At 51.1% G+C, this 15,926-nt stretch overlaps 8 protein-coding genes across 8 annotated transcripts; 4 read left to right on the forward strand and 4 right to left on the reverse strand.

Annotated features, from left to right (window-relative positions):
- Positions 1 to 58: 58 nt before the first annotated feature.
- On the reverse strand, positions 59 to 2,064 carry STEHIDRAFT_166349 (uncharacterized protein; the record flags this gene model as incomplete). The annotated part of the gene is made up of 6 exons (XM_007301059.1): positions 59 to 396; positions 459 to 607; positions 669 to 1,643; positions 1,719 to 1,771; positions 1,849 to 1,922; positions 1,991 to 2,064. The coding sequence occupies 6 exons, from the start codon at positions 2,062 to 2,064 to the stop codon at positions 171 to 173; spliced, it is 1,551 nt and encodes a 516-aa protein (XP_007301121.1). The 3' UTR covers positions 59 to 170.
- A 372-nt stretch (positions 2,065 to 2,436) lies between these two features.
- STEHIDRAFT_108677 (uncharacterized protein) lies at positions 2,437 to 3,683 on the forward strand (the record flags this gene model as incomplete). The annotated part of the gene is made up of 4 exons (XM_007301060.1): positions 2,437 to 2,505; positions 2,566 to 2,749; positions 2,818 to 3,390; positions 3,463 to 3,683. 4 exons carry the CDS (start codon positions 2,437 to 2,439, stop codon positions 3,681 to 3,683), a joined length of 1,047 nt encoding a protein of 348 aa, XP_007301122.1.
- A 354-nt stretch (positions 3,684 to 4,037) lies between these two features.
- Positions 4,038 to 5,226, reverse strand: STEHIDRAFT_128952 (uncharacterized protein; the record flags this gene model as incomplete). The annotated part of the gene is made up of 2 exons (XM_007301061.1): positions 4,038 to 5,079; positions 5,147 to 5,226. 2 exons carry the CDS (start codon positions 5,224 to 5,226, stop codon positions 4,038 to 4,040), a joined length of 1,122 nt encoding a protein of 373 aa, XP_007301123.1.
- A 1,868-nt stretch (positions 5,227 to 7,094) lies between these two features.
- Positions 7,095 to 7,921, reverse strand: STEHIDRAFT_119148 (uncharacterized protein). The gene is made up of 2 exons (XM_007301062.1): positions 7,518 to 7,921; positions 7,095 to 7,442 (listed from the first exon to the last, which is right to left on the reverse strand). Exon 1 carries the CDS (start codon positions 7,827 to 7,829, stop codon positions 7,620 to 7,622), a length of 210 nt encoding a protein of 69 aa, XP_007301124.1. The 5' UTR covers positions 7,830 to 7,921; the 3' UTR covers positions 7,095 to 7,442; positions 7,518 to 7,619.
- A 574-nt stretch (positions 7,922 to 8,495) lies between these two features.
- Positions 8,496 to 9,069, forward strand: STEHIDRAFT_128954 (uncharacterized protein; the record flags this gene model as incomplete). The annotated part of the gene is made up of 4 exons (XM_007301063.1): positions 8,496 to 8,663; positions 8,724 to 8,771; positions 8,825 to 8,944; positions 9,019 to 9,069. The coding sequence occupies 4 exons, from the start codon at positions 8,496 to 8,498 to the stop codon at positions 9,067 to 9,069; spliced, it is 387 nt and encodes a 128-aa protein (XP_007301125.1).
- A 401-nt stretch (positions 9,070 to 9,470) lies between these two features.
- STEHIDRAFT_153928 (uncharacterized protein) lies at positions 9,471 to 9,728 on the reverse strand (the record flags this gene model as incomplete). The annotated part of the gene is made up of 2 exons (XM_007301064.1): positions 9,471 to 9,651; positions 9,706 to 9,728. The coding sequence occupies 2 exons, from the start codon at positions 9,726 to 9,728 to the stop codon at positions 9,471 to 9,473; spliced, it is 204 nt and encodes a 67-aa protein (XP_007301126.1).
- Positions 9,729 to 10,032: 304 nt separating this feature from the next.
- STEHIDRAFT_74608 (uncharacterized protein) lies at positions 10,033 to 14,150 on the forward strand. Its single transcript, XM_007300535.1, has 18 exons — positions 10,033 to 10,231; positions 10,290 to 10,375; positions 10,431 to 10,569; positions 10,626 to 10,744; positions 10,842 to 10,916; positions 10,973 to 11,268; positions 11,324 to 11,550; positions 11,600 to 11,751; positions 11,802 to 12,144; positions 12,203 to 12,483; positions 12,545 to 12,701; positions 12,751 to 12,851; positions 12,912 to 13,094; positions 13,158 to 13,416; positions 13,470 to 13,552; positions 13,601 to 13,675; positions 13,730 to 13,882; positions 13,940 to 14,150. The coding sequence occupies exons 1-18, from the start codon at positions 10,183 to 10,185 to the stop codon at positions 14,051 to 14,053; spliced, it is 2,892 nt and encodes a 963-aa protein (XP_007300597.1). The 5' UTR covers positions 10,033 to 10,182; the 3' UTR covers positions 14,054 to 14,150.
- A 193-nt stretch (positions 14,151 to 14,343) lies between these two features.
- Positions 14,344 to 15,824, forward strand: STEHIDRAFT_74612 (replication protein A subunit RPA32). The gene is made up of 6 exons (XM_007300536.1): positions 14,344 to 14,394; positions 14,447 to 14,559; positions 14,615 to 14,725; positions 14,787 to 14,932; positions 14,986 to 15,414; positions 15,477 to 15,824. The coding sequence occupies exons 1-6, from the start codon at positions 14,385 to 14,387 to the stop codon at positions 15,553 to 15,555; spliced, it is 888 nt and encodes a 295-aa protein (XP_007300598.1). The 5' UTR covers positions 14,344 to 14,384; the 3' UTR covers positions 15,556 to 15,824.
- Positions 15,825 to 15,926: the final 102 nt, after the last annotated feature.

Raw genomic sequence — 15,926 nt, forward strand, 5'->3', positions numbered from 1 at the left:
ACGATCGTTCTGATTGGGTGCGCACCCTTACGCCACATTTCGGAGGAGTAAGTATGATGGAGTTATAGATACAAATTGCAACGTTCAGAATAAATACGCATGAGGTGACACGACACAGACAAGAAACAAGATAATCTGAGCACAAGAGTCCCAGTCCGAATAAAATCGCTCTAATCCTCAGTGTATGTCCGATCCTCTACTGGGTGCCGTCGCCGTTGAGGAGTGGTTGTGCCTTCCTCCACATCCTCGCCCAACAACCCTTCCTCCTCAGCTATATGCCTCGACACGGAAGTCCTCCGTCCACGTTCCCGAGGTGAAGCTTTGTGTCGATAGAGAGCGAATTGCGAGACGATGGTTACGTCGAACATGAGCGTGCCACCGCTACCTAGTAGGTACCTGTATGTGATTCGTCGCGTGAGCTAATCAGAACGAGGGAGCAGGAAAATTCGACGGCGTACGGTATACTCTCGGAGAGATAGGCGCGCGCTTCTGCAGGCGGAAGTTGCATGTTCGGGGAGAGGAGGATGGATGAGACGTAGAATACGTTTCCGAGGAAGGCACAGATGAAGAGACTGATAGTGAGTCCATCCACTGATTTCCGCACAAACTGAGCAAGACCCTCATCAGAAACGACGCCAAAAGAAAGCACCGAGATTAAATGGACTCACATTCTTCCATATCTGAGGTAGTCGAGACGTAAGATAAAGGGTCGTACAAGCCCATGCGAAAATACGTCCAATGATGCGCTCTGTCGAAGGTGGTGGCAAATGTTCGTGTTCTGGCATGTCCTCCGATATTGGCTGCTCAAACATCAATGTGACCGATGGTGGAGGAACAGCCACTTCGTCCAATGATGGCGAGACTAGAGGTGGTACTGTGGCGACTGGGACTTCAATGTCGCCCAACACACGGCCTACTCGCAAACCACTCTCGTTTACCACACCCCTGCCATTGCGAACCAAGGTCCCAACTCCGAACAAGGCCCAAGCCCCCATAAATACCATGCTCGCACCACGCCTACTAGCTCTAGAACTTCGCCGTCTCTGACTCTCATCCTCTGCCCTACGCACTTCCTCTTCCTCTTCCTCACCCTCTGCATCTCTAGGGACCTCATTACGCTGCAAAGAGCGCCCTCGAGCGAGATACTCGATCGCCTCTTGCTGAGGCATCAAGGGCATACCAGCATTTGGTAACTGGCGACCCCTTCCTCCTGTCAAATGGCGCTCTCTACTCCAAGAAACACGCTTGCGACCGCTCTCGGAATGGAAACTGTCAGCCAACGCAGCAAGCGCCTCGTCCACCTCATCTTCATCCTCCGTGCGTTCTCTATCCCCAGACAAAATCACGCTGTCCATCATACCGTCGGACGAATGATGCCCTCGTAAACGGGTGTGTGGTGAAGTGGGTCCTGATTCTTCAGCTCGGGCTGCGAGGGAGGCCGCGGCTGCGACATTGGCTGCTACGGCCGATATGGTGCGGTAGTGGGATGGTCCGGCTCGTTCGGGAGTATAACCACGGGTGAGGGAGGAGACGGTTCGGGAACGTGAGCGGGCGTAGGGGATTGTTTGGGTTGGTTTGCGGTAGTGGACGTATTGCATGACGAGGATGAGGTCGACGAAACAAAAATAGGACGCGAGGTATTTCTGCAAGATTGTCAGACAAGCAATACAATGGTCAATCGACGAAAAGTGATAGAGATGAAAAGACGCCACACGGACTTGGAATGGCAATTGGTGCGTGAGGATGCAGCCGAGTAAGTTGGTCATATCACCTGGGGAAGGTCGAAGCGTTGGGGAATGAGTGTTCAACATGCACATGTAAGATCCGGGATAGATTCGGCGAGCATACCAAGGAACCAGTTCGCGAGAAAAGGTAAAGCAAGGCCTTCGCATGACTGCAGGCGTATATTCTCTATGACCTGGCTAGGTAGTTCATGATACGTCGTGTGGTGAGCATTAGATATCGATGCTGACAAGAAAATGAAACTCACGGGAACTGTGCTCCCAGCCAGCAAGCTATGGATAGATAACCGAGAGTATCGCTCACCAGCGCTGTGTCAAGCATTGTTGGCCTGGAGTGTGTGGGACAAGAGCGACTAGTCGTGGTCGATGAATGGAAGGGAAAGGATACAATTGAGGGGGGCTTGCTCGCGGTGGCCCGTGGCGAGCGCCCGAGATGTGGCCACGGCTTATCTCCCGCTCTGTTCCGTCTTCCCCACATCAGCTGAGAGCTACTGAACTCTCGCCACAACTCTCATCATCCCTCCCATCGTCAGACGCTGCCCAGCTTTAACCAGTCGGATCATCATTGCCTGATCTTCGTTGCTGTTATAGTAGATCGTTCATCAGTTCTTTTCGGGACGAGTCTACCTCTTTGGCGACATATTGCTGCTCGTGCTTACCGTGCTCACTTGAGTCTCTCACCTTGACCGGTACCATGGACGTAAAGCAACTGAAGCTCTCCTCGCCGAATGGGAAGTTTGTGACCCCTTCGACGCAGCAGCTGGTATGATCCTCTTCTCATGGGTCGTCTGTGTTCTTCAATAATAACTCGTGTGTACCGCAGCGATCCCTCGTGCTCGACTACCTGTGCCACAGTTGTTACACGGGTACGGCAAGAGCGTTTGCGCAGGACAGTACAGTCCGCCATCTGGATGCTGACGGCGATGAGATGGTCGCTCGTCGAGAAGACGAGCGGGACAGTACTGGCGTGACTGAGGAAGATCTAAAGCAGGTCGAGATCAGAAGAGGTATTCGCGACATCTCGCCATACCTCACATACATGAGCTCACGCACGCGCTCTATTTCCCGCCGTCAGAAATTCAGACAAGTATTCTCTCTGGTAGTGTCGACACAGCGAGAAGCCTCCTCCAGAAACACTTTCCAGATGTTCTCTCGCCGCCGCCGCTTTGGTCAAATGCGCCCATCAAACCCCGCTCTTCACCAGACACTATACAGTCGATCCTTCCCTTTTCTGTGGACCCCATGCAGCTCGACCTGAACCTCCGCATCCTAGCTTTTCTCGAAACATCACGCACAATACCCCTTGAATACCCTCCGCGACACCCTTCTCAACCCAGCACCGACATCACCATGGACGATGCGTCATCCCCTTCACGGCCGTCAACACCTGCCACTTCTAACATACGCGAACCCTTACACAATGCAGACTCGGACGAACATCTCTCTCAATTATTCCAGCTGGCTCGCGAACTGTACGAATGCGCTGAGAACCTCAACGACCCCGCCGACCGCGTCTCCTACCAAAAAGAGTTGTCGGTCATCACCAGCGTCATGGCGTACAAGGATCCGGAACATAGTCACCTAGCGAAGTATTATACCCAGGCTCGAAGGGAACAAGTCGCGGAACAAATCAACAGTGCCATCTTGCGTACGTTCCCTCTTCCCCACCCTCTGATCCTTGTGTTCAGTTCCGTGAAACTTATTTACTCTGCGGTTCTAGATAAAAATGGTGGTTCGCCTATATCGTCCCTGGAGCTATATGTACGCTACACTACGACCATGTTGAACACTCTGAACGATCTTCACGTCAAAGTTCCGTCGACGAGCAGTCTACCCTCCGGCCTTCGATTGGCTCGTCATCATAGTGGCATCAGCTCTGTCGCACCCACAGCGAAGGTGGCCGGTGTCGACAAGGATGTGTCTGAGGTATATTCCCCTTGACCCTGTGGTTCTTTTGCGATCTTGCTAATTCTGACCGTCTAAAATAGATCGTCCCTTCATTTGATTTAGCGACCCTTCTATCCTCCTCATAGCGCCTTCCTCCCTCCACCCCCTCTCGAGCTCCTTCCCTCTCGTCTGCCTCCCCAATCTTGCATTTGTATATATCTCCATTCTTGGATCTATGAGGCCATCGTCAGTATCTTGTGGTTCACTGTATTATGATCATCTGTACATCTCTCGCCTTTCGGTCTGTTCGTTGTCGCACTTTAGGTCCTTGTTTTGACGCAACCTATCATCACGTTCATTGTTGTGGACCGGGGTGCCGGTGCAAAGCGTGAACAGAATGGACCAAGCCTATGATATGATCTCAACGTCTTCCCACCGGCCCTCATTCACTTTCTTCAACGCTTCCTGATCAAGTCCACACTCCCTCACCCCCAATACCCTCAACTGTCTCCAATTACTCCATTTGATCCGACTAACGATCTCCTCGCCCCATGTCGTCGTCGTCAACCAATCATTATACGACAGATCCAACACCTCCAAAGATGGACATTTCGCAGGCAGTCGATGTACCGGGATCGGAGATGAGAGTCGGATGAGAGCGAGATGGGTAAGACAAGGTGGAAAGCTGAGTAAAGTTTGAACGGAAAGGGAGGTAGAGAGTAGGGCTAGGCTGTAGATTGGGTGGGACGAGGACTCCCAGTCATCTGGAGTGACGTCCCAAACGTCTGCGGTATCTCCCGTTTCGTCTTCGTCGGGTTGAGTAGCTGAGCCAGTGAGCGTGGGTGTCCCTGGTGGGTTTGTCTGGAAGAAATCGCTGCGAAGGGTAGCTTGCGGCCCTACGACGATGACTTCGCCATCTGCATGCCCATCTGGTTCAAATAGGGGATATATCACGGAATTGGGAAGAGGATTGTGGACGGCGGTGTATCGCAGGAGCTGGCGTCGATGATGAGGCGAAAGGTATGGTACAATATCCTCCGCAAAGGCCCCATACTCATCTCCGTAGTATCTCAAGAGGATACGGAGACATAGATTCGTAAGAGATGGTATGTGGGCTTCATCTGAGGAAGTTGAAGGACTATGAGCACTACCGTCGCTGAGGGGACAATGCGTGAAGAACAGGGAAAGGGCCTGTTCTCTCCAATGAGCGGAATCATAGACTGGGGGACCGGTATCTCGTACATGTTGTTGTAAAGCCCAGCTTCGTGGCGTCGGTCCAGCTGCAGGCTTAGTCGTCGGAGCAGGTGGTTCCGGGACTCTTGAAGTGCTCTCTTCTTGGCCGAAGATGAGGGAGTAAGGCAAGGTAGGCCCACTCGAGCCGCGAGAAGGACGGAGAGTGGGATGAGGACGAGATTTTTGGAGGTTCTGCTCATGCCGGAAGTGCTCGCCCCTTTTGTTGCATTTCGAGTAGAAGTCAATATTCGGGATTCCAGACCAGGAATGAGATCACCTCGCACCGTAGTGTATGTAACAGGTTGTTGACCTCTCGAGGTGGAGCGGGCCTCGCGGTCCCTCCTCTTGTCCCAGACGTAGCCATATCACAGATGAAGCCCGATTATAGTAACAAGCCAGATGGTGTTCAGGACGCGAATGGTGGAGAATATGAAGGTGGAGTAGATTCTTGGGATCCTACTCGACTTCTGCAAGCTGCGGCAGCGAAAGATGGCGGCGATGAGTCAGTAAAAACTTGAGATCCTGGGGGTGAATTGAGGCCCAAGGCAGTGCTCATACTTCACCTAGTACAGATATAGAGAATTTGTTCAGAAAACGCATTTCCTATGGATGCATATCCTGCTTGTGATTCACGATGGTGGTGGTACCTTGAGACTTGATGCCTGGTCGCGAACAGTGTGGCGAAGGGAAGACTTTGGCGCCACATTCTCACGGGCTATATTTAGATGACTCATGACGTGGGTTCCGACAACGTGGCGGCGATATTCCAATGACAGCAAGTTGAAGTTGAAAACTGGTGGACGGTTCAAAATTCACCGTTCGGGTAACCGTCAAGCCTAGTCATGCAGGGCTTCCTATGGCTTGAACAAGACAAATCGCGACGGGTAGCTACAAGATCGCTCTGTGCAGTGGCCAGTGACGAGACGGATCCTAACAATTCATTGACGATTAGATTTTGGATTGCAGGCAGCAGATTTTACCACCGCGCCGTATCAAAGAGTATACCAAACGGGTAAGACGAAGTATCCGAGGAGACACGCCCCCTTCCTGCCATCTGTCCTCTACTTCCCTGAACGGCATTCCTCCGAAAGCAGAAAGACACGCGTACGACAACAGATCGTCTTCCACTCGTTTATAATGACGCACGCGGGCAAACTTCGAGGTGGAGTGTGTCGCAGATAGCGCGCGCTGCAGGTAAGGTGTTGGGGTAGGATGGTTATGGGAGATGATTCTCGCGGTATGGATAGGCGATGATAGGAGCTGGCCGAAGCTGAGGGTCACGTTCGCAATGGTGGGCCCTATAAGAACGGTAATTGTGTGCTACTGCCGCTATATCTGGCACTATCGACACATAAGCACATGAGTGGAAAGAAGATACGGTAGTCGGAATTGACGCACCAGGCCGATGGAGAGGTATACGACTTGCGACGTGTCAAACCGAAGGATGTCTTAGTTCTGTCCTACCGGCCAAGCAGATCGCCCACCACGATGCTCGAGATCATCCACCTATTCTAATGTCCACGGCTTGTGCTAGAGGGAAGGTAGCTATGTCCTTTCGGAGCGGCGGTCGCCAGACGATATTCATGACATGGCAAAGAAGATGGCAAAAGCGAAGTCAACCTCGAGCGCATTGTATCAGTCGGGAAGTGGGAGAGGGGCCATAAATGACGAAGGAGCTGCTCGGACGGAAAACTATGCGGGATGGGAGAGCGACAGGGAGGAAGAGACAAGAGAAAGCAGTAAGAGTCCGTGTGAGCAGCCGCAAAACTGCAGGCCGGAACGGGAAATATTCAACGGAGTGATCGAGTTTGAACACCGGAACGGTGATCTATCGCGGTGACCTGCCACCAACTCTCTTCCCGCCCTCACCGTCAAATGCTCCTTGCGCGACATGCACCACGACGTGCAACGATTCACCGTCATACTTATTGCACGCATAGGTCGCATAAAAAGCGATCCCACCGCTATCTTGCTAAGAATCCACTGAACAGAATTATCATTGTCAACGTGGTCAGGGGTGTCAAGGTGCGATGGTCGCAGGATGCCGCTAGAGCATCCAAGACGTATTGTCCGGTAAGCCTTTTGCTCTGAATCATCGTCCCCTTGGCTTCCCCTCCTACATTCTGAAGCTTTGACGAACGTGCTAGCATCTAGCATTCCAAGACATTGATAGGAGATGAACCGAACCTGGGCGCCACGCCACACTTGCCAGATGCTACCTCGACCTCTATGGTGTTGAGCACACCCGAACGACGGCTTCCTATGAGTTCTAACAACGACAAGAACATAGCTGTCGATATTTAATCGACAGTCTATATGCATAGAGGTGCGTGATCAATTTTAATAGATTTTAATGCGAAGTGGTGAACACCGTGCCGTAATGTCGTCATCGTCGCCCGCGCTGGCCTTTGTGTGCTTGTGGACGACAATTTTCAATCCATTTCCCTGACGCTGAATTACCCAGCCACTCGTGGCCCAATTTGATGGTACTGAGAACACGGGATAGAGTGGTTGGTACTACCTCAGCCCGACAATGTGCATAGTATTTAGAAGCACATATACTTATTGCATTGTCTTTTGAGGCAAGTACCTCATTTCGTCGACGATTCTGCCAACGTGGCATATTTCTGCGTCACATTAAATGATTGATCTATCAGTTGACTTGGTTCTACGACACGATGAAGAGGACGATGCGAGCAAAACGGCGACTACCATACCCACGTAAAGGTGTGACAGGGCGCTAGTTTTCGTCACACTCTATTCTCTGAAGGAGAGCCAGAATAGATAACTCAGTATCCTCGATGAATGGTTGTTCGAGAGCGTGAAGGAATTTGACAGAGACTGTCGATGATGAAGGGTGCCCATCCAGCGGAAGAATTGACGCGCAATGGAATGGACGTACATGTGTTGCGTCAATGAACAATAAACAGTTTGTCTTGTCTCTGGGCCAATCCCAAATAGAGTCATATGGTGTGGTGCATGGATAAAAAGTGTATTCAGGTACAGAACAATTCTGTGCAACGCGCTGCGAAGGCGGTATGCTCGGACCTATCTCATTTTGTTTGGGCCACAATTATTGATCGCTCATGGAGGACACTTACTTATAGGTTGCTGTACTCGCGACCGCTCATCGAGGGACAACGGGGACCCCGCCGGCCACTCTCTACATCACATTGAAGGACTCACCTATGGCCTTCTATTGACTTGACCGCCCTGTCCTAGCCATCGGTAGACTAACGTCCACCTTGTTCGTCTCTGAGACGGAGTTGACATCCTCCTCGGCGATGGGCAGAAAGTAGGCCTCCTCTACGGAAGACCATGATCACTTATGATACTGAAAGGGCCACATCATTCACAGCAATGGACAGATTGGAGGTCTTCCGGTTGGGTGAGGATGTGGAAGAGGTTGGACCAAGGAGACCCGACAGAATGGCACGTCACGGTCCCAAAGAAGAAGGCACATATAACTCTCCGCAGATCTGCGCAACTCTATCCCCCCTCTCCGCTGAGTATGGCGCAGGAAGGTCGCCGTGCCGCCTATAAAACCAGTCCATGGCACCGGCTTGCTCTCTATCACCACGTTTCCGTTTCGATTAACTAGCCCCTCACTTCCTCTTCGTGTCGCTGCGACCGATGGGGGCTCGTTCGCCCGACATTCCGTATCCATCTTTCACTCTTGCTATGGTGCAGTCGGGCTACAGCCCCCATTCGTCTCGCAAGAACAAGAAGAAGGGCGCCCGTCGCGGACGTCACCACCATCATTCCCACCCAAATCGCTTAGGAAGACCCGGCGAGTTCATGGTGCGTCCTTGTCCCCACAGTCTCTCTCTTCCTCGTCCCTCATTTCGCCCCTTTACTCAGACCACCGTGGACCACCGAACGGTTGCGCATCTTGACGGGCCTGTGCCGGCACGCCATATCATTTATTGCATACCTCATTGTTGGACTGACCACCGCCGTAGATGGACGTGGTCGAGGTGATGACCGCCGCTGACAATCTTGAGGAGGCCATCCATAGCGGACAAGCGACGCGCAAGCTCCGCAAGCTCCGCAAGCGCAACAGTTTGTCTGCTCTCGTTGTGGTACGTCTTATTCACACTCTTGAATCTTTAATCTTCTTGCCTAACGGTATATCTTGTTGCGTCAAATTGATCAGGATCTCGCTCTCGTAGTTCGTCGAAGGGTTCTGAGCTCCATGGGTAGATGATTCATGCATCCGTTTATCACGTTGGTTTGATCCGTATATTGATGCTTGAACAGGCGGTCTTGTCTGCTTTATCTTGTTGTGTTCCTGTTGCTTTCGTGTTGTCGTATGTTTTGCATTTCTTGAACCCACACGCACGCATTCTAGAGCATTTTATTACCGACCAGATTCAACAGAGTCACTCGCCGTGTTGACCTTCATGCACGCTACTTTGTCTTGATGAGATGCCGTCGGCCTTGATCCAACTAGTGTGGTCTTGAAGGATGGAACGCACATGTCGACGCGCATAGATGAAAAACGCGCATACCATCATGGCAAGAACAACAAGATGTAGAACGTATAGAAGTCTATGGGAACCTGTCAGTGCCGGCCAGGCAGCAACATGGCCCCAATTAGACGCTCACTCAAGCCTCCTTCCGATTGGCTTCCTCTACAGAGCGCTGCTGTTCTGCCTGCCTCTTTGCCATCTTCCAACGAACGAGTGACTCCAGTTTTTGATCTGGCGGAGGTGCAGTACGAGGGTTATTTTCGTACAAGTAGTACGCGAGGACGCCGGTGAAGACGCCGAGAACGGGGTCGAGGCCACTGTGATGACCTGTATGAGACTTTCGAGAGTGAGAAAATAAAATCAAGTCATACCGAGACAAGAGCACAGGCGCCATGAAGGGAGTGAGTGCAGTTCTAGGACGTCAGGAACATGGACAAAGAGAGGGGATCCGGAAGGACGTCTACGAAATTACGGCAAAGGCCGATCCGGCGGATTGTCGTCGCGACGCGTGACGCGTAAAACCTGCCTTTCAGTTGGCCAGAGCTCGAGGAATACGCATGTCAATCGCTGGACGACTTGGAAAATATACTACATGATTTTATTGGGCTCGTGGTGAAGGGCAGGAAGTGAGCGTAATATCTGCGTGGGGATTCGGAACGGGACGCCTCAAACCGTCGGAGCGGATCGTGACGGACAACGCAACTCGCACACAAAATTTCCGAAAGCATTTACGCGTGTACTCTGTGTTGCTTGCTGCCTCTTCCATCAGCAGGTCAAGAACTGTTACAATCCTGTTCTATTTCTTCCTTTGCTTTTTGGCTTTTGTCTTTAGCCTTGTCTTGCTTCCCATGTCTCTTTCGTCGCCAGCCTTCGAACGCCAACTTCGCCCGGTTTATGGTACGCACGCATCGTCGATCTTACCCCGCACTTTCTCGATATTCAAACCGTTGTAAAGACGCGCTCGACACTGGCTCGAACAAGTCTGCGTTGCTGAGCTGTAACAAACTGCTCAAAAAGTACCCTAAGAATGACTTGCTTAAGGTGCGCCACATTGGTCTTCATCAGAGGCACATTCAATCCTGACCGGCCCTTATAGGCCTTGAAAGCACTTGCCCTCCTCCGATCACAGAAAATCGAGGAGACCCTTGCTCTCTGCGATGAGATTTTGGCTAGCAAGCCCACCGACGATGGTACTCTGTCTGCCATGATGCATGTCCTTAGGGGTCTCGGACGCCGTACGCTACACCAATTACCTTGCTGCTTCTCTGGTCTCAATATTCGAAACGGATAGACAGTGACATGGTTTCCATGTTCGATGAGGCATTCAAGCAGAACCCTGGTAACGAGGAGCTTGGAATACAGTCTTTCTTTGCCAATCTTCGTACGAGCAATTGGAAAGCCGGACAGCAGGTGTGTCACCCTTTGCCATCCCTTCTCCCCGATTCATCGTGTTCTCTTGCTCTTGTATCTTGAAGTGAGGCTGGGCACTGATGGTCTGTTGTGGAAGTTGGCTACCAAAATGCACAAAACATTCCGCGATGACAGATACGTCTACTGGGGAATCATGTGCGCTGTTCTTCAAGTTGAGGCTCTTCTACCCTCTCTTGTAACCTTGCATCTATAACATATCGACATTAGGCCAAGGACCATACCACGCCCAGCAACGTCAGCGGCATATTGTACAAACTCGCTCATCGGTTGATGTTGTCCGTCTGGACTCCGATGGAGGGAAACCCTGACCGTCTATACCTGCACGTCTCCATCCTCCGTCAACTCGAACTCTACGAGGATGCGCGTACACTACTGGAGAGTGAACAGGGAAAGGTGCTTTGCTCACGAAGTCTGGCATGTGATGAGCTCAGGCGCGACATCTACAAGACTACCGGCTGGATGAAGGAAGAGGGCGTGAAGGCTAAAGAACGGATAGAGAACGGGTCAGTGTTCCATCTCTCTTATACCAGCATATTGATCCGAATGGCTGCTTTATAGTGACCGCAATTGGCTGGAGTTTCTATCCGTTTTGGACGCCACATTTCCTTCACTGGCATCACCCGATGCGACGTCTTCGAGCGACGACGACGACTCTTCTTCCCGCATACAGGAGGTCCGAGAACTTCTCGACGGAATTGCAGCAAAAGACGGCTTAAACGACCGTTCAGCTTCATTGGCATTACTAGAGCTTGAGAAGCGTGCTCGTACTCATGGATTGGCTACGGGTGCGTTGAACTCTCACACATTCCAACTGGAGCTCATGCAGCCTTGTAGACCCATCTCGCATGTTAGACCTTTTAAAGGACTATCTATCGCGGTTTGGAGACAAAAGTGTATGTTATGAGGACCTCCGGCCGTACACGAGTCTCGAAGGTGAAGAAGCAGAGCAATGGTCATCTCACCTCGACGGACTTTCATATTCTTCGGTGTGTCTTTATTCATCACTGTGCATATGCTTCGTCGTAACATTTTCTAGTCTACACTCGCAGAACTTCAGCGTCAGATCAATGTCTACAAACTCCGGCGCTATAGTCTTCAGGAGTCACAACTGACGGTAGAGCTTGAGGTTGCTCGTGCTGATGAGCTCGTACATGAGTACATCGAAGCGCTTGCGTTGGGCAAGGGTCTACCTAAGACTGAGCTGCAACCGGCAGACGATCTCGCTGTTCTCGCGGGACATGTCTACGTGAGCCTGTACCAGCTTACAAAGGACGAGTCATACTTGCATCATGCTGTCGTCGTGTTGGAATTCGCTTCCAAAAAGAGCCCTCAATCCTATCAGATACATTTGTCGCTTGTCCAAATCTATCGCTTGCTCGGTAAGTTCCCTTCCATACCTCGTGATGTTGTCACTGAAATCGTGTTACTTGTGTTCAGGTGCTCCTCAGCCTGCGCTGGAGCATTATCGTCTGTTGAATGTCAAGCAGATTCAAACCGACACCCTTTCCCATTACCTTCTCTCAAGATCGTCTACTTTCTCTATGGCCCCAACGGGTGACATCACATATATCGCCGAGAGCTTTGAACAAAATCAAATCTATCTCACCAACACCCAGGAGGTAAAGAGCGGACATCTTCAAAGGCCATCTCCCCCTGCTAACGTGCGCCAGACGGCGGAATATGTCGTTAAAGCCTTCGGCGGCGAAAAGTATTCTCAGGTACGAATAAATTTGTGACGCGCTTTATTGTTGCATGAATTCCTGATCGTATTATGTGTAGATTCCAGATTTTGTCCTGTTCGAAGACTGGCTAGATAATTCCCTTCAACGAAACCTGGCGAGGACAGAGCTTCTCCGGATGCGTATCACACACGAACCCATATCACAAGACCTGTTCGACGTGGAATTGATTGAGCTCAAGTTCAACTTTGATCGGCGTGAGTTTAGTCGGACCTTCTCTCGCTCATGATGCTGACGCTCTTTCAGGCCACCACGATAATAGGGACTTCGATGTTATGCCCAACTACCAGCCACGGTGTCAACCCTCTTTCCAGGAGCAAACTCGATTGTTCGGTCGTGACGCAGGAGTACGTCCCCATCCGCATTGATATTAGTGAACACCACTGAGGACATAGTTCATATTGTAGCATGGATGGTTGTGGAATTTCCTCAGGATATACATCCGAGCGTTCCAGCACGCCAGTGATCTGTCCGAGGCCGTCGAAGAGAAACTCCTCATCGGTGACCGGCCAAAACAGCCTGCCGACCTAGAGTGTAGGTTACCGCTGGATGAACGGCTGGATCAGCGGGAACCTGAAGAGCTCGCCGAGGTAATTCATCTCGTGGCCTCATCAAGCACATTTTATCGTACTCAGGATCATTCGGTACAATAGCTCACTCCGGACGAGCACGCCCTTCTCGATTATGGCAAGGCGCTAGGAGACTGGCTCGAGCCTTACCACAACCACACCCGACCACCTCCCGCGCAGGTTTTGGCTGAGGCTGTCCGTATGACAGAGCTCAAAACTGGACATACATTGAAGAACATTGAACTTTCACCTGAGAATGGTAACGCCAACGGCCACGCCAAAAAGGCTGAGGACGCTCCCCAGGTCCAAGAGCCTCCACCGTCTTTGGTCGAGTTCTTCGATAGTGAGTACTTGTATATGCATCAATAGGTCTTTTGTTAACACAGAGATCTGTAGACATGCTCTCACGCTTCAAGGAGGTATCTGAAGCTAAGGGGTCCGTGCAAGACTTGCTTCACGTGGCCGTTCTCACGCAAGAGGTCAGATCATACTCTCCCAAGCGGTGATGGTTGCTAATATTCTAATAGGCATTCATTCTGTTTGCAATCGAGACTTTCCGCTTCAAGAACGCCTCCACCGTCAAAGTCAACAAACTCGGAGCTGTGAGCACTGAATCGCCGCTGCCCTTCTATTCATGCTGAATCCCTGCTGGTTAGTTGGTGCAAAGCTTCAAGCCTGTTCGCGCGAAAGCCGTCGAGGTCTTGAAGGAGATAAGTTCATCACTAACAAAGCTCGGCGAAGGTGAAGGTACTGCTGAGAAGCGCAAGGCCTTCGTCGAGGGATGCAAATCTCTTCAAGCTGTTCCCGAGGTGGCATTTTGTTTACTCTCTCAGATTTTCTTCTCGAGCTGACTTTGAATACATCAGTTGAATCACGACTATGTCCTCGACATCGCGAAGAAGGTTACCGACGCTCGTAAGAAGGTTTTGGAAGGTGTTGGGAAGGGAATGACTCGCGTCGCCACGAACTATGCTTCATGATCGCTCTGGACCTCATAGACTTCGCTAGAACTACACACATCAGCATCCACTGCATTGTATTACAATCTCATGTTTGAAATGCTATCATCACCACTGCTCTGCATGAATTCTGTAGGAGAAGAGAGGTGCCACTCTGGTGCCACACAGAGGGCTCTTGTTGATCAATGATCGAGTCACAGACACGCGCCATCACGCGTGACGCGACGCGCCGCGAAATGTCAAATAAGTGGCTGGCGCGTCGGGATTCTTCCTCGTACCATCGCGCTGTTCACTCCTAGCACGCATCTTTTCCCCGCTCCTTCTCTATATCCTCAACAAACGATACCGCAACATGAGTCAATGTACGTGTTTGCGTTGCGTTCGGTTTTGAATGCACCATCTCATGAAGCTCAGACGGCAACGAGAACCCCTACTACAGCAACACTCAGGGTGGTAGTGGCGGCGGCGGCGGCGGATATTTGACTGGTAATTCACCATTTGGGGGTAGCCCTGGTGGTGCTGCACGGGTAAACTGTTTTGGTCATATCCCATTCTTCAGTCTTTGAATACCACTTTGTTTAGCGAGGTGCCTTGTCCCAATCGCTGCGTCCTATGACTATCAAACAAATCGGCGCCTCGACTCAAGCCCATGCCGACGCAGACTGGATTTGGGAGAACACTGAAATCGGACAGGTGCGTATCATTGACTTACTTTTGCAACATATAGACTCAATAAAACGGACTGCGTACCTAGATCACCGTCGTTGCCCAAGTCCTGACAATCAAAGCCCAGACCACTAATTGCGTTTACACCATCGACGACGGCACCGACCAGATAGACGCTCGTTTCTGGTCGGACTCGACAAATGAGAATGAGGGCGATGACTCCTCAACTATCAAGTAGGCGCGAGTTCTCGTTAAAAGCTCTTTCTTGATGCGACGTTTCGTTTCAGAGAGTTGCAATACGCTCGCATTACTGGCACCATCAAGACATACAATGACAAGAAGTATATCAACTGTATCAATATCCGGCCTGCTAAGGACTCGCATGAGATATACTTCCACCTTTCCGAAGCCATGGCTGTCACATTGTTTCATGAGAGGGGCTCGGTGCGTTTCCCCCCTAAATCACAACCTGCTGTTGCTCATGTATGCATTCTACAGCCATCTGGAGCACAAGCACCTAGTGGGGCAGGGCAGTCTACAAACTCAAATTCGGCTTACACCGCACAGACAAGCATCCCAGCGGACGACCAGTATGCGCACCTTCCGCCGTGTGAGAAGGCTATCGCCTACTTCATGCACACGCAACCAAGGCATGAGGAAGGCATCCATGTCTCCAACATCGCGAGAAACGTGCCGTTTCAAGCGCCGGATATCGGGTGCGTATCTTGTTATTGACATGCCGTATGTTGTACCGTCCCTCAAACATTGTCTGTAACAGCTCCGCTCTTGAGGCCTTGATGGACCACGGCATACTCTACAGCACCATCGACGAAACACATTACGCGCTCTCGGCATAATTATGTTATTCTTTCCATTTGCACCAGTTATGCGTCCCCTTACTGTCGAGTTGTGGCTGGTTTTTGGCTGTCTGTTTGATATCTCAACTCTTGAGTTACTCTTCGCGCTCGATCGGCGGGGTACCAGTGGCGTAGAGGAAAATGAGTGCTGCGCCACACTGGTATTCCGACCATGAATCAATGTATCTATAAAATGCTGTCTGCCCCGTTTCCTTTCGTTTTCCCACTCTTTTCCCGGAGATAAAAAAAATCTTCGACATCACCACCAATACAGATTCATACTTACCCTTCTGATGCAAGAGGCCCATGGGAGCCGTCTTCGCGTGTGGCCCGACCACGTGCAAGCCAGTCGTGCTTGGCCTTTGGCCTCC

This window comes from Stereum hirsutum (assembly GCF_000264905.1).
Source record: "Stereum hirsutum FP-91666 SS1 unplaced genomic scaffold STEHIscaffold_3, whole genome shotgun sequence".
Lineage (NCBI taxonomy): Eukaryota > Fungi > Basidiomycota > Agaricomycetes > Russulales > Stereaceae > Stereum > Stereum hirsutum.